Source organism: Mastacembelus armatus, chromosome 10 (genome assembly GCF_900324485.2).
Source record: "Mastacembelus armatus chromosome 10, fMasArm1.2, whole genome shotgun sequence".
Classification (NCBI taxonomy): Eukaryota; Metazoa; Chordata; class Actinopteri; order Synbranchiformes; family Mastacembelidae; genus Mastacembelus; species Mastacembelus armatus.
The window spans coordinates 18,167,959-18,192,348 of NC_046642.1; the positions used below are offsets into that span (position 1 = coordinate 18,167,959).

Sequence of the window (24,390 nt, forward strand, 5' to 3'; positions counted from 1 at the left end):
TTCTTTTTCCCGCTGTGTTTGGCTTATTTTTAGTCACACTTGAATCTATTTTTATATTTAGTTTCTGTGCTAATGGTTTGTTTCCTCAGAAAAAATAGCAGGCAGAGACCCCTGTGAAACTGATAAAAGCTGTTTCTTTTATTAACCACACAGCATTTGATTGATCTGTCCTGTGGTCTTGATCCCTGGCCTCGGCTGATTAAACCTATCCATCAGCTTCTCTTATCAGTGCACTAACAGATCGACTTCAGGACACTGAACTAAAACCCCTTTATTGTTGTTACACAGAAAAAGTCAAAGGCTAAGGACAGGGAGGGGAGAGGTATACCAGAACTCCTCTCTTCAAGGCCTTGGGAACAAAGTGAAAAAATCCCCCATAGTGTTATTTTAAAGTAACTGCTCTTCTATCAACCCGTTCTGAGATAACTATTTCCTACGCTATTGTCATGAGTGTGCCACACACACACACTCTTCTGCTGCGCATATTGAAATAAGATCTAAATGAAGTTGAACAGTGGCCCTGCAGACTGTGATGAGAGTGTTTCCCCTCCAGAGGGAAATCAGAAAGTAATGTTTCCTGTCCGCAGAGTGTCAGCTCCTTACTAGTGATGTGACCCTGCCCTCGGTCACAACTCACACAGACATCAGCCAGATAATGACATCTCTTTCACTGACAGGCTGTCATTCACATGCCTGTGCAAGCGCAGACACATACACTCGGACGTACGCATGTAGGCATGCTGGCTTGAAAACAGGGGCAGGCAAGCACGGTCGCCGTTATGAATCATCTGATTGATTTGCAAGTCAAATTGCCAGTTTCATAAGATGTGCCTGTTATTTCCTGAAATAAATTTGAGTTTCTCATCTTCCCGGGTGACTGTTAAAGCAAATACATCAAGGCTACTAAAACGTGGATGATTGCATGTCACTTTGCTCTCATTTATCTGTAAGGATCTATTACAATCATGTTGTCAAGTCAATGAAAACAGCACAGGTGAAACCAACAGATGGGCTTTTATAATTCTCAGATGTACAATTCTGAGACAGTTGGTTAAAGATAAAGCCTCCTTTTTCATCTAGCTCATCTCAGACTTTTTCAATTGCATTAATTTATGATTCTTAACATCCGGAAAAAACAACTCTTTAACTAAGTTCAACATAAACACAGATTTCTGGATAAGGATCATATCAGCCTGCATGCAGATTTATTACAGTATGTCAAAATCAGATAGTGCTGAAGTTTGCTACTTGCTACCTTATCAAGAAACATTTACCCAAAGTTTACACAGTGAGTTCTCATGTTGAAAGAAGATGGTTTATTGAAATCCTGTTGCAGCATGCCCGGCAGGAGCAGGTGTAGACATGCTAGCTTGCCTGCTTGCCGATTTTTGTGTGAGAGGTGGGGGATGAGCTCTCTCCAGTCGCTAGATGGGAGAAGTTGCCTGCGTGGCACATTCATTAACCTGGCATCTTACTAATCTCCTGGCTAATTCATTTAGTCCTCCAAGCACTCCTGTGTATTAATATGCCTCTCTGTGCTACCGCTCCTGGGATGCAGTAGGAGCGTAGCCATGGCGATGATTGTGTCATTATTTTGCAGTCAGATGAGTGATATCCCAGAGGGCTGTAGCTTGGTTGTCCAGGCCAGTTGAGAGGGGCTGATTTGAATTGCAAATGGCCGCCAAGTGTTGTGTTTATTGTGTGTCTCAATATTGGAGACAATCAGGCGAATCAAAGCCCTCAGCTGGAGAGATGGGACTGAGGCACGGTGGGCCTCTCTCTGGTTGGCACCATGTCCTCAGTGCATGCACAGTGCTTCCTCGCCCCTCCCTCTCTTCATCACTCTGTTGCCCTCTCTCTCATTCGTGTGTGTAGGATCTGAAGTACGTGGACACAGCTGGAGAAAGACAAGGATAGACAGAAAGAACCAGTAAAACTAGTGCACTCAATCATCTGTAGTGTGGCGGTCCTCTCGCACAGCTGAGAAATATTAAACATGCTTTATGATAATGAAAGCGCTGGCGACAGACATAAATATTAGAGGCAAAGTGCTGAAGGATTAAAATGTCTTGTACTTTTGCTCATAACACAAATTTATCATTGATTTCATGGCTCCCTGAATGGTTAGAGAGAGAATTATCAGTTTTTCATCAGTGGAATTCCTTTTTTTTGTGTGTCTGTGATGAGGCATATCAAGTCACTGCACATAGTAAAGGCTCTGGAATATTCCAATATCTGCATGCAGCTCTGTTTTCAAGCCCGGCAAATGGAACCTATTGGCAGCACGCCCTTGTTATGGCTGGGTGACAGAATGTAGAGCAAAGTACCCTAAACATACATTTTCTCTGCAAATCGCTTGTGAATTGTTCTTCCTCAACGATTGGCCATTACCCTGGTTTTGACTGTTTGTACGAGATTTGGTGAAATCTATCTCAGAGCCATCCAGTGCTGTTGTGTGAGACGGGAAACTAGTGTTTTAGCTCACCGTGTAATTCACTCTGTCAGTTGTGCACAGAGAGGCCTATCTTCTCTTGTTTCGCTACTGTTGGCTCCTAAAGAATGTCTGTATATATAATGTACATGCGAGAATACGTCTATATGCGAGTGTGTGTGTGCGCTCATGCATGCATATGTCCCCGTTCCGAACACAGGAATAATTCCTCAGGTCATACATGCTCCCCATATAGCACCACATGAGCAGTCACAACAGGCATGTCGGAGGCCCAGGTTCGGGCATGCACAGCGAGCAGGTATTGCTACTGGGAAATGACTGTTAAAGTTAAGTTTTATTGCACCACACACCTTCTCTTGAGCTCTGGCTGCTGCGGGCCAAATGAAAAACTAAGTTAAGAGGAATGCGTTCATAGTCCACAGAAATCCCTCAGCTTTTACCATGACTTGAGAATGAAGAGAAGGCAAGCCGCCAGTTGTACAGCTCACATGTCTGAAATGATATGATCAAGAGTCACCAGCCTTGAAAGGCAACAGTCAGTTCATGTGAGAAGCTGCAGCTCACGGCTTGTTTAGACAGTGCTGTGTGCCATTGAGCTTGACAAGCGGTTGATGAGAGATCCTTAGAATTGTGTGTGTGTGTGTGCGAGGCTAAAAAAGAGAATGGTTGAGAGGGAGAGTGTGTGTCAGATCGCCAACGTGGCTGTTTGCGAGTGTGTGAAACCGAGGAGAGAGTTCACGAGGTGACATCTCGTCAGCTGTTTGACTTTCCCAGTTTCCCAGGGAAGCAGTTTCACGAACAATGCAGAAGAAAAACCACCAACCACTGACAATTGAAATGCCATGGAAAGAAAAAAAAACAAAAAACTTATGCTGTTTGTTGTTAACTGAATTATTGCCGTTGCTTCATATTGCAGACAGGGGAAAATGCGTGAGTGACTGCACTGTGCTTGTAGGTGACACATATCACCTACCGGACTCCTCTACCCATCCGTCTCCCAGTGCTCCTCACAATAGCAGGAATACATTAAGAAAAAAGAGTGAGTCAGGAGGGAAGGGGACACAAGATAAATACTGTGTTAGTATTTTTCCTCCCCTTCCCTTGCAATTGTCTTTCACACTGACAGATGAACAATGAAAGTATTTTGAACTTTGCTGCATGCTGTCTTTTACTCCTGGGTTAAAAACCTTACTGTCAAAGCCAGACGTGATCTGGCAGGGATTGATTGATTTGCTTTCTGTGCGCCATGTCTTCCCTTTGTTCTTTCAAGAAGGCTTTGGGGTCTCTCTGGCATTCCAGACTTTCTGTAACTGTCATATTAACACCTGTTAACAACACACAGATCCATAAAATATCGATTCAGGTTCCCTTTGATCGTAAAGTGTTGCTGTAAAATTAGACAGGAAGCGATTCATTTGTGTATCCTGAAAGAGACAAATCCAACTCCTTCTGTAGCACAGCCTGATCTCTGGAGTCTGCCCCTTTACAGTCTTTATGCTTAAACTAAACTAACCAGCTGCTGGCTCCAGCTCCTTTTGAACTGAACTCTATGGAAGAAAGCAAATCTATGCATTTCCCATTCACGTCAAACTTCTTCAAGAAAAATCTCATTAGTAATGGGTGTCAGGTTTGTTTGGGAGGTGTCTTGTGGCTGATCAGTCACTGATTTCATTCCCAGATGTGAGTAATAACCCCCCCCACACACATACACACACACACACACACACACACACATACACACATTGCTGGTGTCTCACTCCAAGGACAAGTTTGAAAAATTAGCTAAGTTTTGCTGTAAACTGTAGCCTGCTCTCATACTCGATGAGCTTTTTGCTTTGCTTCATTATTCAGCCTAAAACTGCGATCCCTCGAGTAATTTTTAACTGTGCTGAGATGGGGGTGGGGGCAGTTGTTAAAAATTGAATTTAACCATGACTGGCTCAATCCAAGCCTAACAAAATTGAAATAACTGGTGTATAATATAGAGCTGTGTGTGCGGTATGTGTGCGTGCTTGTTTGTGTTTATAGTGTGGTGCATGTGATGTGCTGATTGAGAAGCAATATTAAAGAACTGTTTTGAAATGAAATGGTTTCTAAGGGCTTATCGATGGGGTTGCAGATATGGAGCAGAAAATGGCTGCTGGTTAACAGGCCAGGCAAGCTGCGTGGGTTTGATAATGGTTATGATTCCTTTTCCCTCTAGTTTCTTCTCCACTCCCCCAGGTGGGAGTGAAACACAATCGGTTGAGTGTGAGGGATGCTATTGTTTGACTGGGAGGTTCTCCTGCTTTCTCTCCCCTCCTGTTCTGCTCTGCACTGATTACAACCTTGCATCCTGGTCCAGCTCTTGACTTTTCTGCTCTGCAGCTCTCAGTCCTCAGGGATTCCTGACTATCCAGCCCACCCCACCATTACACACACACACACACACACCAACTCTGGCATGTTTGGGGTGTCTGGCACACTAACACACAAAAACACACACTCTCAGGCACGTATGGACACGTATATCTGTGCACACACAGTCACACAGTCGCACATGCAGGGAGTTCAGGCCAGGCGGGTTTGGCAGCGACTGTAGACTGGGCCTGTGGAGAGATCTTTACGGAGCATGCAGAGCCCATCTGTGGCTGCTCCTCAGTGATGGGAGGCAGCTGGCTGTGTGTGTTTGTGTATGTGTGTGTCTGTGTGTTGTCGTGGCCAGGGAGGGAAGGAGGAAAGAGGCTTCTGTGTGTGTGGGTCACAGAGCAGCCCCAGAATGTGGGCTAAACTCAGGCTGAAACTGACCCAGGCTCGCTCATCTAGCCAAGTCAAATCTCCTCTGCACACCCCCAAGCTGGAAGAGCTCAGTCCATGAGCTCAGGGTTGAATAAGTGGAAAGGCAGAGAGCGGGAGTCTGGGCCCTCAGTCTGTCAGTGATACTGCGGATGACGTTCAGTCACAACCGCATACACCCATGCTCTCCTTACTCCCCTGCTCTTAGAGAGGGATGGGCTCAGCACTGACAGAAACCACAGAGGCCATAAGAAGAAACAGATTATGCTCTTTCTCCTCCCTGATGACTTATGACACTCCTCTTGCTCAACAGTCCTCTTCAGCCTGTTTGTCTTGTAACAGCGTCCACTTCTGTCCTCCTTGTGGCAAGGCCATCTGGGTGTCGTCTTGTTATCTCATTACAGACGCCAATGCTGCGATGCTAGTCCCTCATGTGACAGTGATCGAGGGCAAGTGTACCGAGCCTGTTTGGTGAACACGAGAGGTGCGTGTTCGCCGTGCTCGGGTGTCTGTTACAAATCGTCTATGTGCAACTGTTATGAGTCACGCTGAATCTGATTTTCTCTGCTCTGTTGACTGAACTAACTGAAGCTAGTGTGTGTTTGCCTGTGTCTGTGTGAGAGAGAAGGGTGTCTGTGTTCACACATACAAAAGCAGTTCTCTGCGGGGTGGAATTCAGGATATTCCGTCTGTCTTTTTGCCTCTGACATCTTCATTTAAGTCTCTCTAATGGGTACAGCCCAGAGGGAAAATACCGAGCTTTCTGCTTTTCAGCAAGTCACTGTTGCCAAGTCTGGCCTACTGGAGTTTAAATGAAACTTGGATTGAGTTTATAGTTTATCCAATACCACTACCCGTTGGCGAGTTTGTCCTGCTTTTCTATAATAAGGGTCAAATCCTTCTTGCTTTGCTAAACAATTCTGGAGCCAGATGGGTTTTGTTTTGCTTAATTTCAGGATCCTTGTGTTTGTTCGTGTGTATGTGTGTGTGGCCTGTTTTAGCAATGAGGGGACTTGTTTACCATGTCTGACATGTGAGGAAATCGGTGTGTGTACACTGCAAGGCGTGTGTTTATGAGTGTGTGTTTATAGTCAGGCCCTCCTAAGAACATCTGCCCCCGTGACAGCCTGAGGGAAGCCAGCTACTTATGTATACAAGAACTCAGGCTAACCCGCCGACTATGGGCGCAGACCTACGACCAGCTCACCTTCCCACAGCGTTCAAACACAGCAGAGGGATGGTTCAGACAAGTTTCAGATCGGTTAATCTTACTGCTGACAGTTCACTTGACTCCACTATATTATAGATGTGGCAGATTTTTCTGTGGCAGTACAAACACACTGACAGTTTGATGATATACGCCTTTCTACCAAGTATGAAATGATCATACTGTGTCAACAGCATTCCGTGGATTTTAACCACACATCAGGAGCGAAGCCATTTTCAGATGCTGCTGTTTGAATGTTTCCATTGTGTGGCCGAGTGAGCATGTGGCTTTATCTTGATAGATCTGAAAGAGGTTTAGGGCAGAAACGGTCCCTGCTTGCAGACAATTATTTAATATTGATTGGCTTGAATGAGAACAGGATGTGTGTGTAGCTTATGATTACACAAAATGTAAACTGCCTTAGGCAAGAGAAGCTTTAAATCTTCACGACTATATATATATTACTCAATGCACAAGAGCCTAGCTACAATACTCTTGGCATAACACAGCTTTGTGTTCTTTACAGACTTAAGTGTGACCCTGTCATGTGGGTAAATTATTGTAATCTTTCACAAGGAGCCATAAAATCTGAGTGAACTATAGGCCTAAGGAATATTGATTGAGACAGCTGTAAATATGGCTGCCATATGGAAAGTGTCATCTGTAATAACAGTGGGGATGCAGCCACACTGATTTTGTGGATAATGTAAGAGAGAGAAATGATAATTGGTGAGGGAACACTTTTCCTGGCGTGATAATTACCATGCTGATAGCAAGGAGAATAGAGTACCTGTTGTGGTGATGATTGTGTGGAATATGTGTGTGTGTGTTTGTTTTTTTACATGGTGCACTCGTGCTTGTGCATTTTAAAGGCCGGTAGAGAACGAAAGAATGATCGGCTGTTCATCTGCAGAAACGAAACAGGAAAAAGAGGTGAAATCTGCATAGGGGGTCATTGGCATGTTCCCCTGTTAGAGATGGTTTGCCCTGTATATGTAATAGAGGATAATTAATTTTAATTGATATGTATGCCATGTTCATGTTGCTGCTCAGGAGGAACAAATCAATTTGACTCCATTCTGTTAATATGAGCCGTCTTTGCCGCTTTCTCTCTCAGTTCCTGTGTTTGGAGTCCATTCATTCAGCAGTCGAGGCTGCCTGCCAGTGCAATGCCCGGGGCAGAGGCCTGAGTTGAGTGGACGGGGGTGGAGAACATAGGGTGGGGGGGGCTGATTTGAGGCTCTGTATGGGGCTTTGAGTGGGCCTTAGTGTAGGCGGCGTTTTATATGAAAGTCGGTGAGGGCAGGGTGCTTGAATAGGGGTGGCTGGGAAGTTGGGCTGGGAAGGTCCAGGATGCACCCCACAGTGTTTTTGTGTGCTCCCACATCCGTGCATGTGTGTCTGTGCGCATGTGTGTGTGTGTGTGTTGCTCCGGGGGGTGGGGTAGCATATGTGAGATCATGTGCTCATATTCACCATTGGAATGTAAAAAGAAAGAGGAGGGGGTTCTCATCTCTTCTCTCTTTTCCTATGCTTCGTTGTTTTCTGTTCTCTCTCTGCTGTGCTGCAGTGTAGGTCTGTTTGTATAAGCTCTTTACAGGATTGAGCATGCTGTGGAGCCATCCAGATGAAACAAAACCAACCTCATTTGGTTGTTTTGAAAATGATTGTCTTTATTTTGTTTGGTCCAGGCAGATCCACCTCGTTTGACATGAGGGGAATAAAGGCTCTCTCACGTTCGGGGTCATTTCCCAGAAACATCGTTTGTATCTGCATGGCTCTTCCTCTGTGCACTCAAACCTCTTTCATCAACAGGTCTTATAAAGTCTCCAGACAACATGAATGAAAGATGCAATTCAACCTCCCTTTTCCCCCACTTTTTCCTTTTCGACCTCCTCAAAAGTACAATAATCTTCAGTCACTCGTCTCCTCCTCTCCATTGCGTGGCTGTGTGTAGCACCGGAGTGGCGCTGATTAAGCCAACAGAGAGACAAACGGGAGACAAAGTCCCAGCCCACCAGTTTAGTTTCACATCCTGGACTGGAGCTGGGCCACAGCTTGCCAAGTGGAGAGCTTTTAAACTGGGCTAAACACTAATTGCTGCCCTATTTCTTTTATGTTGCTTCTTTCCCATCTGCGATAGCGCTTCCAGACCTCCACAGCAGCCAGAGCCTCATTATAGCAGACAGTTAACAAAGGCTGGGAAACAGAAGTGGAGAATTCACTTAGGATAGCTATCTAACTCCAACTAGAAGGCCTGCTCGGAAAATTGAATCAATGACAGGGGCCGGCTTGTGATTAAATCCTTCAGGGATATTAAGATATTAAGATTTTGGAAATCTTAATTATTCATCTAAATTGTTGCGGCTCGCTTTGATAATGAAATAAATGACTTGTAAAACTCAAAAGTGGGGTGTGAAGCTCAGTGTTTTTTTTTTTGGTTTTTTTTGTCTCTTTTGAGAGTCAGGCTTCTAAGTATTTTTTAACACGTTTGAAACACAATGTGTAGGGGAAAAAGTTGCCAATGATTTCTATACAAAGAAACAGAAAATCGAAAACACCTACTTGTTGAGTTAGACGAATCAAGGTCTAATTGTGATGTTTGCCTGGTCTTTCTGTTTTTTCCTGCTGGTTTTGTGCTTGTTTTTCTGTAGGTGTTTTTTTGTGTGCAGAGAGGTGGGTGAGGGGGCGACGGAGAGGGAGATGAGAGAAAACGCAATGAGGGAAATGAGGAGTTGAATAAGAGGGAAGGATAAAGCGAGAGGGAATGAGATTGGGGAGTAGAAATAGAGGGGGCTGAGACTGGGGGGTTAGAGGGAGGAATGGAGAGAAGTTGGGGAGGAGAGGGGGGTGGTCAGCAACAAAGACCAGTGTTGCCATGGAAACTTGTTTATGCCTCACTGATGCATCTTGTAGATCCAATTAGAGACTGATTGTGTCCATGTCTGCACAGGCATGGTCTGTATGCACACACAAATACACACACGTGCATGGAAATATATATACATTCATAAAATTCGCACACACTCACATATTTACACAAACCTACGAGCACATGCAAAGTGTTGCTGAAAAACCAGCAAATTGTCGGGAGCGGTAGGACAAAGGATACCCCACGTTCCCTCTCTTATCGGCCCTTGAATTAGTTCAACCCCTCCCTTACCCGCAGCCCCCGCCTCTCCCCCATGAATATCAGACAATAGTGGGGAAATACTCCTCGCACGAGGGCTCCTATCTGTACATGCTTTCATGACATCATATTCAGAGAGAAAAGGGAGGGGGGCTGGGGGACCTGAGTATTTTGCAATACTCGTGTTGCATTTATTTGTTTCGTGAATTAAGTCATTTAATCGGTAATGCCTCTTGCCCAAGATGAATGTCCATGAATGATGAAAAGGCCTTAATCCTATCATGTTCATTTTCATGGGGGGCATTTCTTCAGAAAATGGGAGTTTTTAAATGATCATTTCATACAATGGCTTGCTGTTTGCAGTGTTAAACATCAGAGGAGGAGGGATGGCGTTCATAAGCCCCAGTACACTAACACGCTCCTCTATCAGTCTCTTCCAGGAGGCAACACGGTCCTCCCTTCCCCGGATCTGTCTGAAGAGTCACTTATTTAGCAGTGAAATGATGTGTGTGATGATGAAATGAGGGGCTGTAGATAAGGTGAGATTACAGTCTGAGAGAAAAAGATGGGGGAGACAGAGAGGAGGCCCGGCCCGTGATGTCTTGTTAAAAATGTGAGGGATCAGGAAGAACAACAAATGCATTGCGCGCTGCTAAATCCTGCTTAAATCCGCTGGCATGGGCAGATCTAGCAGATAGCCCCGCTGCTGTGCACACAACACACACACATGCACGCACACACACCCAAAGACACGTACATAAACACACCCGTGGTCAGTCAGGCTGTCTGGGTTAATGCTTGGCTAACTGGGACAGCAGAGCTGAACCATGTTGACATTTTAAGCCTCAAACAAGTCCGGAACAATGATTCCGCCCATCTACCCCCCCCATCAGTCTGCAACCTCAGCCCACTTTGCTGACCAGCTAGCACACACATGCAGAACGTGCATAAACATACACACCACTGCCCAAACACACTGCAAGTACTTGTCCCTTCCCCCTCTGTTCACACACATACTGGGTCTCCTTCTGTTCCCCACCTTTAGTGAATAAAAGAGAACAAGAGCTGAGTTGACAGCAAAGAGCGAGGTAGAGAGGTACAGTAAGGCCAGATGGATTATCTTAATCCTCTACTAGATGATCATGGCAGAGGGAAGATGAACCCAGAAGCCTTAACCTTCCTGCTGACCCCTGTGCACACTTTTTCCCAGAAACCTGTACGTCTAAAGTAGAAGCTGTGTAGATATTACATTGAGACGTCTTATATAGAATTTCAGAACTATTAGAAAGAAACTGTGGCATTTTTTTGGGGCTGTAGTCATTTCTGTAGCCATTTCTGTGGCAGCCATTTTGTGTTTGGCCACCTTGTTTCCCTCCTTCCAAACTTATGGTATGCTTTGATTCAGATCCAAGTATGAGAAATAACTTTGGAGGATTTGTGTGAAATGCTCTGTTGGCTAATATTGAACAATGACAAGCTGCTACATCTAGTGTGTTTGTGGGGGTATAAATGAACTACACCCTCCCTAAAAGCCAATGGCAGACAAATCTAAACCCATAACTCCTTCAGCTCAAAGTATTAAGACTGTATAAACTGTTCCTGAATTGTGGTGCTGCTTTTCTAGACTCGCTTCATTATGTGTTAATAACAGTCTGTCTTTTTTTTTTTTTCTTGTCCCTCCAGGTTTCTGGCTGGAAAGGGCTTAGTGATCTACCCAGACATTGGGGACAAGCTGGACATCATCTGTCCCAAAGCGGACCAAGGCAGAGAGTATGAGTACTACAAGCTGTACCTGGTGAGGAGAGAGCAGGCAGAAAGCTGCAGTACAGTCCTTGATCCTAATGTACTGGTCAACTGTAACAAGCCTGAGAAGGACATCAAATTCACCATCAAATTCCAGGAGTTCAGCCCCAACTATATGGGCCTGGAATTCAAGAGGAACGTCAACTACTACATCACTTGTAAGTTTGTCATAAAAGATGATTTCTGGTTGATGTTTAGCTTTTAAACTTTCATTTACCCAGAGAAGCTTGGCCGAACAATCTTAGTACCAATCCCTGCTTCACACTCTGTTACACACAGTCACACCTGGGAGTTTCCTAGTGAACCTGTATTTTAATGGCTGCTGCAGCAGCTCCATAGCAACAAGGGGAGGTGACGTGCGTTGGTATTAAATGTTTAGACTGGAAGTATTCCCTGTTATGACCAGACTCAAACTGGCAACCTTACCTGCATCCTCAGGATTTTTTTAAAATCACTTTTGAATGTTAAATTGAGGGAAAAGTAGCATTTTCATTTACATTTGATTCTATTTTATATTTTTGTCTACTGCTTTTCAGAACACATTTTTATACTTTAACTTTAATGTGGTTAACATTAGTTATACCTCAAGCAGCTTCGACATTTAAATGCTGCCTATGTGTTAATGCTCCAGCAAAAATAACAACGTCATTATGTACTATCATAAATGAGGTAATCCTTTATTTTATAGGTCTGTAATTTGATTTGATTTGATTGTTAGAATATTTTTCTAAAATGTATTTTGTGTCCCAAGGCACGTCATATCTGTTCATTTTAAGCCTTTTGGAAAAAAACAATGTCTTAATTTGGTTCTACTTATAGGAATATGGCGACAGGGTTAGTACACCATTAAATGACTCCCAATTAATTGTGAGTTCAACCTAGTAAGTCTTTTAGTCAGTGCACAGCAGGTCAGCTGGACATGCAATAATGAGATATTTGCCACAGGAACATATAATGTAGCTTTTCTTTGATGAAAAATCCTATAATAGTAATAGTACAAACATATGGAAAATTCCTGGGAAATTATGAGGGAATTACAGACCTAAAAATGAGACATTATCTACAAGAAATTTTTCAAAGAGGCTCTTCTGCATAGTGAGTGTTTTAATTACGATACAGTAAGTACATTTTGCCTGCACATCCACTTAGTTTTAAATGTAGTATCTTTACATTTAACTGAGTATTTTTGTAGTATTATTATGTTTACTGAAGTTTAGGATCTGAAAAGAGTTTTTCAGATCCTGCACATTTCTGGGTAACTTATGACTGCTAGCTCATGGATATTTTTTTAGGTAACTATTGATTAAAAGTTTTGCATCTTAAATTATATTCTGAACAAGTATTAGAGGATATTCACTAAGCAGATGGTGTTTAAGAAGAGGACTAAGAATAAAATCTAGGACTATAATGTACAATGTTCCTGAGCATTACATTTTGAATGAAGAAAATCTAACACTTTTCCTGCTTTCAATGGAAAATCATTTACACAGTTTGACACAAACACTAGTTTATGTTTTCTTTGAATCAATTCATTTACTAGATGAAAAAAATTTGTGAATTTATGTCACTGTTGAGAAAAACAGCAGGTGGTTGACGGAACCACTGGAGCTAGCCCAGAGCGCTCGTTTCGGTAGCCATATTGACTTCTGATTGGTTTAAGTGGAGTCGGTGAAGCTAGAACCACTGCAGAGGCTGGTGCCCTGGTGGCTTTTGGGTCTTCTACCAGGATGGGGCTTACATTTCTGTCCTCACTGTACTGTACATTAGTAATGGCAGTAGGTTCAGCAGGAGCTGGTAGAGGTGGCACTACAGAAGAGTTTGTCTCTGGACTAGGTGACGGCCGCTTCGTTTCAAGCAGGTTCGTGGCTAAACTATTCTGCAGTGCAGGAATGACCACAGGATGACCAGGAGGGGTCTGAGGAGCCAGAAAACTTGGAGCAACAACAGAGTCTGGTGCTCTGGTGAGTTTTGGGCCCTTGTTGTGGCTGGGATTTTCCTTATCATCACCCTTGGCCTGAACTTTAATTATAGATGCAGGTTTGACTGGGGGTGTCAGTGGAGCTGGAGCCACAGCATAGTCTGGCTCAGTGGTTGGTTTTGGGTCCTTCTCCAGGATGAGCTTTTTTTTCTGCCTTCCCCTCCAGCCTGACCCTCAGTAATAGATTCAGGTTCAGCAGGAGGTGTTGAAGCAGCCAGCGGCACCCCAGCCAAGTTTCTCACTGGACAGGGTGACTGTTCCTCAGATTCAGCCAGGCTGAAGTTATTGCAGTCTGGAGTAGTGGCAGGAGGTGGCAGATGAGCCATCACTTTGGGGCTCTGGGCCAAAAAAAAACCCACAAATCTTTCCCACTAGTCATCAGCACTGATGCAAAGCTCTTGATCCTGTTCACCAAGATATTGTGTGGGTACATCTGTCTGATCTCTGTCAGGATAGACTGGCCCATGTCATCTCTGATAGAGCGAGAGAAAGTGGCCTGACGTTCTCTAGTGGAGAAAGCAATGTAGACCCGGTCCAAAACAGCCTTTGTAACCCCAACAGACAGTTTGATGAGCTGCTGGGAAGGCATATTTAAGAGTGGATGAGAAGAAAGCACCCAGAAGCCCTGCAGGACTCTGGGAACAACCTCCAACACCACCTATTGTGGACGGAGCAGTTTGGAGCTAGGAGCTTCCTGATGCTTCTCTCTCAAGATCTCGGCATAGTCTTGAGCCACGCTGAGCACTTTAGGATGTCTGTGGGTTACATTCATTAAACTGAAGATTAAAACCATTCAGCATATCACAGCGATATTACAACCCCTGTAGTTTCACTGAATAAATGTATGCTAAAATGTGACTCACTGAAAATTAGGAGGTAAGGCTTCTGGGGACTCAAGGAGCACCTGGGCTTGAAACTCAGCGTCCCTTATTTTATTGCTGACGTTTACGACCCACACCTGAAACAAATAACTGGATGTGAAATGTAGTTTTTATGGGATATTTGAAGGACAAAATAAGAATACTCTAAGAAACTATTGTAAATCTTCTCAGGATTCAGGTCTTACCAGCATAAGGAGAGGTTTGGCATCCTCTTCATCAAAATCCTCCAGTTCAAACTCCCAAAGCCTTAAAACAGACAAAACAGAAGGTTTATCTTTACTTCATTAGGCACAGATTGGTGTGACATGTGAAGAGTTCAGGGTGTAGGGGTGGACTGTCTGTGTCACAGTAACTCGCTGTTCTCTCGGTGTTCTTTTGCTCTTCTCCAAAATGAGGCTGATCATGTCTTCAGCAGTCACCTGAGGGGATCTGGTTTTTCTGCTGAAGCTTTAGGAGCTCATTCATCAGTGCAATCTTAAAAAAGGTGAAGAAGATATGTGATCTTTAAGCATAAAAAGAGGTTGTTACAGTTTACCTGCCATTTTATAGTACTGTCTGCTTGGAAAGATAATAGGTCTTACCTGTGATTTGTAGCTCTTAATATGCCAGCAAAGCTGCAGAGCCCGATCATATATTGAAACAAATATTCTAATGTCAGTTCCAGCTGTTTTTTAAAATATATTTGAAAATGTTTAAAGTCTAAAACTCTCACACACCCTGATGGGCCTGTAGATTCCTCTGCTTCCTTCAAGAAAATCCATTCATATTTTGCAGCCGTATTTCACAACAAGGAGCAAACAAAGCTGTCAAATCCACAATGAAAATTTCACAGTACTGTGATGATAGACCCGAGACAAACGATTGTCCTGTCACACATGAGCAGAGAGGTCAGTGTGTGAGTTCTGCACTAGAATTCTGACTCTGTCCAGTCGCAGGACGCAGCGTTCTGGAGCTGAACTCACACATTCTGGGACGTCAATGAATGAATTTATCCTGCTAACACACATAACCTCTGAAACCTCATATAGCATATTGCACTGGGTTAAGGTAGCTGTCGAAAAAAGACGCGTGTGTACTAATAAACATGTTAATCTACGGATACGTTGTGCACAAAACTGTCCTTTAGTAAACTCTGGTAGAAGTCAGACATACATCCATGTGCTGAGTACTGTTCACTAAAAAAAAAACCGCTAGGAAAATCTTTTACATAACAAAAGAAACTATATGTTTGTAATGTGTTTTGAAAGATTTGATCTCCAGGAGGAACAAATAAGCTTAGCGGTTCAGATATGATAGGGAAATCAGAATGGATTGCGGAGCAGCAAAAATATGTTGTTGGCTTTGTTTTTTAATATGATTTGTTGACAGTGATGAATTATGTAATAATGCCAGCCTTATCGTTTAAGCTGGCAGCCGTGGAGCTACAGTTCATCTGGGGGCATGAGGCATCAGACTGCCAAGATGCTGTATCTCCATCTTGTGAGCTCAATAGCTGCAGAAGCTAACATACTCGTAGCTCAATTCATAATACTAGACAGTTAAAGATTGTTGTTCTAGATGTTCCTAGGCCTTATGTAGTTTTTACTTCATTTAGTTGTTTCCCACATTTCCTGGAATTACTTGAAGAGTTTTCTAAAATCGTAACATGTGTTGTGGTTGATCTGGTTTGAGGATACTGTCAGCTTGGGACTCAGCCACATCTGTAATTGATTCTCCTCTGAATGAATTAAATGATCAGAGATGATCCCAGCATTTCAGATGCAACGTTTAAACCAGCATGCGACTAGCTGCCTTATGCCAAAGAACTGCTGGCACAGTCAGAAATCAATAGAGGCCCTGCAGGACATTAGAAAAAAACTGATCCACTACTAATCTACTCCTGTGAAGCATGATACACAATACTGTTACATCTGCTATAACATAAATATTTTTTTTTTTAATGTTTTTACATATCCATAAAACTCTAAATAGTCATAGCTTCACATTGCCATCTTTTTAAAATATGGATTTAATGCTTTTTTGGATTATTTCATGCCTTTCAAAGCGTTTCAAGTACTTAAGATAAAATAAAGTTACATTTCTCTTGTCTTAAATAAAACAACAAGCAACTGTATGTTTTGTTCTAAAAAACTAGCTTTTTTGTATCCACTTCATCTGAAGGAAAAATCCTCGCCAAATTAAATCCCACATATGTTTTTCTTTTGATCTGTAGCAGTGCAGTCGATATTTGTGAACTCTCCCTCAAAGCCAGAATGCAGGGAAGCATGAAGCTTGTGATGTTATCAAGCGACAATTTTTGGGGCAACATATCATGTGGACTTTGAGAAATATTTCTTTGAGCTTTATTACACCCACATGTCTTTAGAAAACACCTTGGGCATTTTCAGCGTCTGCTTAGTTTTTTTTGAGCCGACAGTTTGCAGGACTGCTCCACACATTGTCTCCTGATTACATCATAAATATTTTAACTAAGTCTATTAGTGACATGTGCGTGGGCATGCATCTTGACTACAGTATGAGCCAACATCAAAGCAGAAAACATTACAACTTTTGGTTAAATTGGTTTTTATACGTCTCTTTATTCTTGTGTATTATCCAAGCAATAAGGGTAGTTAACACTTGCTCCGCAGCATTTCAGACTGTAAACTGGAGTCAGCTGTAAACCCTGGTTGTGCAGGATCCAGCCTGATGCTGGATCATTATTAGGCTCATATACTGTAACGTTCTCGTGTCAGCAGTAATAGGATGTAGAATTTGTCTTGGTACTATGTTAATGTTGTTGTCCTGTGCAACAAGAAAAGCTTGCTTTATTTATTCCACTGCAGCCTGTGCGTACACCATGACACAGTTCATCTATCATTTAGATAATAGCTATGTGTGGTTGCTTGATGTGTGTAAAATGTGTGCATTTTGCAGAGAAAACACAGACACAGAGAACACTGAGTCCAGTGTGTGTGTGTGTGTGTGTGTGTGTGTGTGTGTGTATGCATGTGTTGAGGCCCCTTCAGGCCAGCTTATACCCACCCAGAAGATGTGAGTATGTTATCCCACCATCTCTGCTGGGAATGCAGTCCAGCCGGCCAGCAGAGCAGTGTAAATCTGGTCAGCCTATAAAGACCCAGCTTATCTGACCTGATTAACGGTGAAACGTGGCAGACACTGTTTGAGACGAGAAGAAGATGCATAGGGAGTGGACATTCCAATGAATCTGCCAGCAGGCTTTTTTTCTTCTACACCCGGTCCCTGCTCTGAACTGCAGCCCAGTTTGCCTTTTTCCTTAATCATCCCATCCCCCGGCCTGTCCTTCTGCACCTTCCATGTGGTAGAATAAGCAACAAAAAGTGTGGGGTAAAGTAAGCAACAAATGGTGTGTATGTGTGTATATTTGTTTGTGTGTGTGTCCTGTGTCTGGGTCTCACCGCAGGGGCTCCAGTCCACTGATTCGACCGTCCATCTCGCCTTGGCTCTGACAGGAGTTATGGGGGGTTATAGGTCAAAACTCATGGGCAAGGGGTCATGGAAAAACAGCAGGGGGTCAGTAATGATAACGCTGCACTGATCTAAAGCCCAGACCAGGAGCAGCCTGTGCTGTCCATCAGCCCCCCCACAAACCCCCACTCTGTTTACGAGTGAACAAACTGGTTGGTTTTCATTGCATTGTCTAAACATGGGGTATGGAATTAGCTGTTTATGGAAAATGGCTCTGCTGTGTTTAGGGGCTAGAGTCAGGTTAGAAGTGATTTCAGACAGGAGGCTTTTAAGGAGTAGGAAATATAATGGAGAAAATGAGCAACAGAGCGGGAAAGAGAGGGACAAGCATACATACCCACTCACACACAAACATATATACATATACACATATATATATATATATATATATATATATATATATACATATACATACAGTCTTTATACGTCCCCAGCGGAGCAAAGAAAGTTCCTCTATTTTCTTTCTCATTCACTCCTCATTGAAATAATGTACCATGACTGCTCTGTGATATGTTTTTGGTGGTTAGCCGGGCCGGTGAGTCTCAGTTCTCTATAAGGGTAAGGCCATGAGGCAGTAAACAGAGGCAGTCTGTCGTCATGCACTCCTCTTCTGCCTTGATTTCCTGTGTAGCGGGCAGTGTAAGCCTGATCCCTCCTGACAGCTGTCACTCTTCATCTCAGTGTACCATCGTGGACTCTGACACACACTGACTTTCCCACCAGAATAATGCTGCGGTGGAGCAGGCGTTATATTACCTCCAGAAGATTGCCTCAGTGAATTATTATGCCTGTTTGTAGCAAACAGCTTAGCCGTTTTCTTTCTCGTTGCTTAGTCTCTTTGAATTTGCTGTTAAATCCAGTGGAACTTTCTTTATTTTTTTTGTTAGTCTGGAAACACAGTGTCTGATAAGCACTTTATTATTCAAGGATTATTTGGTAATGGAAAAGTTTGTATTTCCTGAGCTACTTAAACATGTCATTGATTTGGAAAACAATATCTAAGAATATATCAAACAAACTGCATTTGACACTGTGAAATGATCTTTCTGTGGTGCTCACCCATGACAGGTCAGGAGGCATCTAGTAACATTTATGCTTTTTTGCATGGGCTCGTCTTTGTGTCTCTCTTACATTTACTCAGCAAACCTACACATTGTGCATCCCTCCTTCCAAACACCCCCCTGAGCATTCCTCCTTCACTAGGCGACAGTCATCCTACACTATCTGCATCTATTGCTTTCCTAGTCAGCATCTTCCCCTGCCCTTGGGAGAATTTAAGGTCGAGTTAGAAATCCCTGGTCTGGCCTGCAACATATCACAAGATCCTCCCCTGCCTTACGTTTATGAGGATGTAAACACTTAATGTTTGCACATGCATGTGTCCATGCAGGTACTCCCAGTAACAATGCAAGTGAGCTCAGGAACATGTCCACACTGACACAAATACAACCAAAGGCCAAATAAATGTAAACACTGGGGCCTTATAGATTGATTTGATGCAGAGCAAAAACGGTAACCTGATTAGAAAAAAACTGTTAAATATCATCTTTAAGATTTATCATCAAATCACCATAATCATATCAAAGCCAATAACAAAAAAAAAAAAAAAAAAAAATAGCAGTTGGATTTGTCAGAGGCACATTTGAAAAAGACAAAGGCATTTTTATGTCAGATTATAGAGATGCAAATAGCTCACACATTTCCAACTTGCAATTCAATGAATTTTTGTCGAGGAATAATAACTGTTAACATCTGGTAACCTTCCTCTGAAATATTTTAATTACAGACAGCAGATACTGTGCAGGGTTTTTATTTTGCACCAATTATGGACTCTCACATACTTGTCATCTGTGGGGGGAAAAAAAAGCAGTGTTTTAGTGCATATTTATTGGATTGCAGGCATAAAACTCACTCACTCAAAGTAATAATGTATGTTATACATCCTTAGATTTAATAAAAGCGCAAGAGCTGAAAAATGGTTAAAAATGTTTTGGTTCTAGGAGATATTGCTATACAAAATTGTTCTTTAAATGGTTTAGATTCTGTGTTGTTAGTCATTTTGTTTTAGTTTATGTCATGTTTTCAAGAGGCTTTAAGAACTGGATTCACGTAGAAAATCACTTGTGGGTTGACTCTGAGTAGCTGTCATTGATGTTACTGATCACAGTTTTAAGCAGCTAATCAATGAGCCTTAGCAGATTTCATTTTCAGAGTAAAATCTGCTAACAGGTCAGGTTAGCGCCGGTGAAGCAGCATGGCCCTGGGATAAGAAGATTTAACCCCCCTTTGTGAGTGAATATATCCCAGTGTTTATTAGAGTGCCAGTGTAATATATGACTTTCTGCTTGCTTTGCAAATCTATCCAGCCTGCCTTTGCTACTTCTCCTTTGGATATTTCATTCACAGAGGGTTAGCAGGCACAGAGTTATTGTCGCTGGTTATTGCCTTTCGTTTATTACAGAGGAGTTTGTTTAGAGTGGGTGGGGGTGATTTGGGAGGTAGGGGAGGCACAGGGTGGGTTGGGGGGACACAAGGACTTTTTTTTTTTTTTTAAGAGGGAGGGCTGCCTATGTGGGCTGTACATGTGAATGGTAACCAATGGTTACGGCTGAACCCTTCACTATTAGATGAAGCTGATATATTCATGTATTCATCTCAATTAGTGTGTTCCATGGATCTCCAAACGCAGACACTCATCCCTCCTCGGCTCTGCTCCATGCTTATCTTATTAGAATATTTTATCTACATGCGAGGCCTCCGTCTCCCTCTTCTGCTATGTCACTGCTCGCTCCCACTCCTCTAACCATCCTTTTTTTCTTCCGTTATTCTGCCCTCATGTTTGGAAGTTGTTTACGTATGTGTATGTGTGTGCGTGTGCATGTGTGTGTGTGTGTGTGGGGGGGTACTGTGGGAAGTCTGTGTTCAAGTCATTTTTGTTAACTGATAGCTTAGATCTCCACTCAGCACATAGACCACGAGAGACCACAGAGCTCACTTTGTGAAACAACAGCTCTGTTGATTTTTTTTTTTTTTTTGTTTTTGTTTTCCTCCTCTCAGCTAACACAAACTCATTTGCTGAATGACTCTCTGCGCTATGAGCTATCTTCAATTGTTGAAAGTAGCTTCCTGGTTTTCTTTAATTTAATCCTCTGTGCAGAAAACCATTTCTGTGGTTTTGCAACTCCAAAATAGCTTCAGGCAAAAGGAAAGGAGACATCCTAAGACTGCTGGAACGGTGCGTGTTTGGAGTGGAGTCCATAGTCATTAGGAAAAGTAAATGTAGGACACAAAAAGATGAGCATCACTGTCCATAAGGCAAATTGTACCAGACAATTGTGTATCACTATATAAAAAAACATAAGCGCAGGATAAAACAATGACAGCCCATAATCTAAAACACTCTGGAAATGCTAATTTCCCTTTCCATCTGCGATGTCTGAGACTGTTTGCCCTCTGCTTTGCCAACAACACATATTCTCAGTGTCTTTCTTCTCTGGCCAATAGCTGAGCTCCAATCACAGCTCTCTGTCAGTCAGATGGAGCACACTTTCTCTCTCTCCACCAGCTCTAGGACAGTGGTTTTTCTTTTCCAAGGCACACTCTGAAATGGCTTTGTTTTCCAGCAGCCATTCAGTGGCACCCTTAGCTGGGGCCTGCCAAGAAGTCCGCCTCCCCGAGCTGGAGCCTGAGCTTGTTTACACAAACTCATCTGAGAAATATGGATGTATAATTAGAGAGGTTGTTAGTTTTAATGTTGCATCCTTGCTATGGAAACCACTGCATGCTTGGTCAGCTACGTTGAGGGGTGGCTGATGAAACTCTGACTGGGAATGGCGTGAACATTTCTGCGGAAAAGGTTTTAGGGGAGCAAGAGAGAAAAAGGAGCTTCTTGATGGAATCGAATCAGTGCAGAGCAAAGCAAACAAAATGAATCACAAGGCAATGATAGAGATTGCTGTGGTTGTCCAATGCATAAATACAGAGTCTAAATACTGCTCTGCAGGCCAGGACCAAGCCCGTTTCTGTGAATTCAGCTAGTGGCAAAATGTCCGTGTTCCATTCCAGCATGACCACAGGCACAGAAAGGCAGTAACAGGAGCAGACAAACAGACAGGAGGAGTGTGCACACAAATACACAGGCATAAATAAGCACAAAGCCACATAAGCAAATTCCTAAATATATATACATATAAAATTCATAAATACATGTGTATACACACACACACACACACACACACACACACACACACACATATATGTGTATATATATATATATATATATAAATGTACATGCAAGTAGATGCTCACACAAAATATACAATGTGTTTGCAATGTCTTTCCTCCTCTCTTCCATGGTAGAAGCTGTTAAATACGTTGTGCATTTGTTAATGCACATTTAACACATTTAAGAGGACTGTAGGTTAGCTGAGCACAAGATATTTTCAGTCAGCAGTCCCATGTGTATGAATGTGGGTGCTGTCAGAGTTTATGCATGTGAACCGTGATGGATGGATGGATGGATGAGTGCTGAAATGAGAACTTCATGTCTTCAAATAAATACGTGTTTTGTTTGAGTTGAGGCTGCGCTGCAGAGAGTTGATTTTTTTTTTTTTTTTTTTTTTTTTTTGTAGATGCAATGGAACAATTTTACCTCCCATTCCAAACCCACAGGCCCAATTTCTTTCTCTCTCTGTTCCTCTCTCACTTTTTTCTTCTGCAACCTAATCTTTCTCTCCCTCTGCCTTGCCATTCCACCTATTTTCTCTCCTCCTTAGATCTTACTCCCCTGCCGTCTTCTCTCTCTTCCTCATCTTTCCTGCACAGTGACAGATCCTTCAGGAAATTGTTTTGAGTCTGCCAGACATTTTTGTGTTGTAGCTGTTTATTTGTGCTGGGGGCACTGGGTCCAGAGCCTCAGTCTCTCTCTGTCCTCAAACTAGAGGTTAAGCTCTCGAACTCTTTCTCCACCCTACGCCAAAAATCACTGATCCTCGGTCAGCATGGCTTTACCGTGTAACCGATACCAGGGATGAGGAGAGAGGAGGACCAGAGAGGATGTAATCAGTGTGTGTGTGTGTGTGTCAGCTGCTGGCTTTGTGTGTATTAGGATGTAATCAGCAGCATTTTCTCTGTGGTCTGCTGTGCTCTCTGATTGGGGTTTTGGCGAATAACAGGGGAAGAGAAGAAAAGTGTGTTTCTTTTCCTGCGTCTTGTGTTGCAGCCTGGCCTCAGAGCTGGAGAAGCCTTCACTGTGGTCTGGAGCAGTGCAAAGAGCTCTGGCACTTCACACATCAGCTCATAAGACCCTCCATTTATTATATATCAGCCTGTCTCTGTGTCACCATGTGTCTCTCATGTGTATGTGTGTGTGTGTGTGTGTGTGTGTGTGTGCGTGTGTGTGTGTGTGTGTGCGTGCGTGTGTGTGTAATCGTGTGTGTGAGTGTGAGTGAGAGTGTGTGAAAATTAGAGCCGCACTGACTTGGGTCCCATTTTGGTTGCAGTCAGCTTTATTCAGTCGCCTCCATGTTAGCAGGTACAGGAGATTCCCCCAGGGTTTAGGCACATAGACTCACACATACGGTGCATAGTCACAGGGACACGTGCACGCCCATGCACCTGTGTACTGTCCTCTCTCTTGTGCTCTCTATCCCTGTCTTTGTTCTGCCTTTTGCAGATTTTGTTTTTGCGGACAACAGATGGGCTGACATTGACTCTCTCGTCTATAACAAGTACATTCTCTGTCTCTCGCTCTGTCTCTGACATCTCTCTCTCTGCATCCATCAACTGTCTTCACTGTCTCTCTGCACTGTAATCTCACTAGTGGTGAAATGATTTGTCAGTTATTCGTTAGAGACATTCATCAAGCAGAAATGCCAATCATCTGCTTATTGCAACCTCTCAAATGTGAAGATTTGCTCCTTTTCTGTGTTTTAAAGGACTGTAAATGAAATCGTTTTGGGTTTGGGCTTGGTACTCAGACATTTGGGAACGTCGGTGTGTGTTCTGTTAGTTTTTTATTTGTTTCTGGCATCTTGTAAACTAAGTTAACTAAGTTAATACAAAAAATAAAATCATTTTCATTAAAAATTTTAGCTGCCGCCCTAAATCTTTCACTTTTTTGGCTTGACTACCCTGAAGGCGGTTTTCTCACCTGAGCCATAATGCCTTACCTTGTCTCTCCTTTCACGTTGCATGTTTGTACCATTCCGTCTTTCATTGAAGATCTCATTGGGCTTATGCTGCATTGCCTATTCGACCTGTGTCTGTGGTAGGAGTTATTGTTTGTTTGTTTGTTTCCTATCTTTGATATGTGTTTATGTGCTGAGGAGCACGTGGCTGACTCAGTTGTCATAACTCTTTTCTGGAGGGTTGATTGAAAAGGTCAGAGAAAATGTAGCTCCTTTCTTCACAAAGGATGAATGGACACAGTGTGGGAGTTCGACATAGACAGTGAAGCCACACTTAGACATCTAAACACATCTGCATAATTGGCCACACACACACACACACACACACACACACACACTCAGTCCATGTAAGCACATCTTTTACATGCATCAGCCCAAGCAGTGAGTTCTCTGGGGATATTTCATCCTCTGCTGGTCGTTCACTAACATGTTACAGGGCTTTGGCTCTGGTTTCCCTTATGGGGGGGGTTTGCTTACAGATTAGCTC

The 24,390-nt window shown here is 43.0% G+C and overlaps 1 protein-coding gene across 1 annotated transcript in view; it reads left to right on the forward strand.

Moving 5' to 3' along the window:
* Positions 1-24,390, forward strand: part of efnb1 (ephrin-B1) — a 58,500-nt gene that overhangs the window by 12,793 nt on the left and 21,317 nt on the right. The window contains exon 2 of the mRNA XM_026330132.1: positions 11,248-11,525. Within this exon, the coding sequence (XP_026185917.1) occupies positions 11,248-11,525 (278 nt within the window). The remainder of the gene's footprint in view (positions 1-11,247; positions 11,526-24,390) is intronic.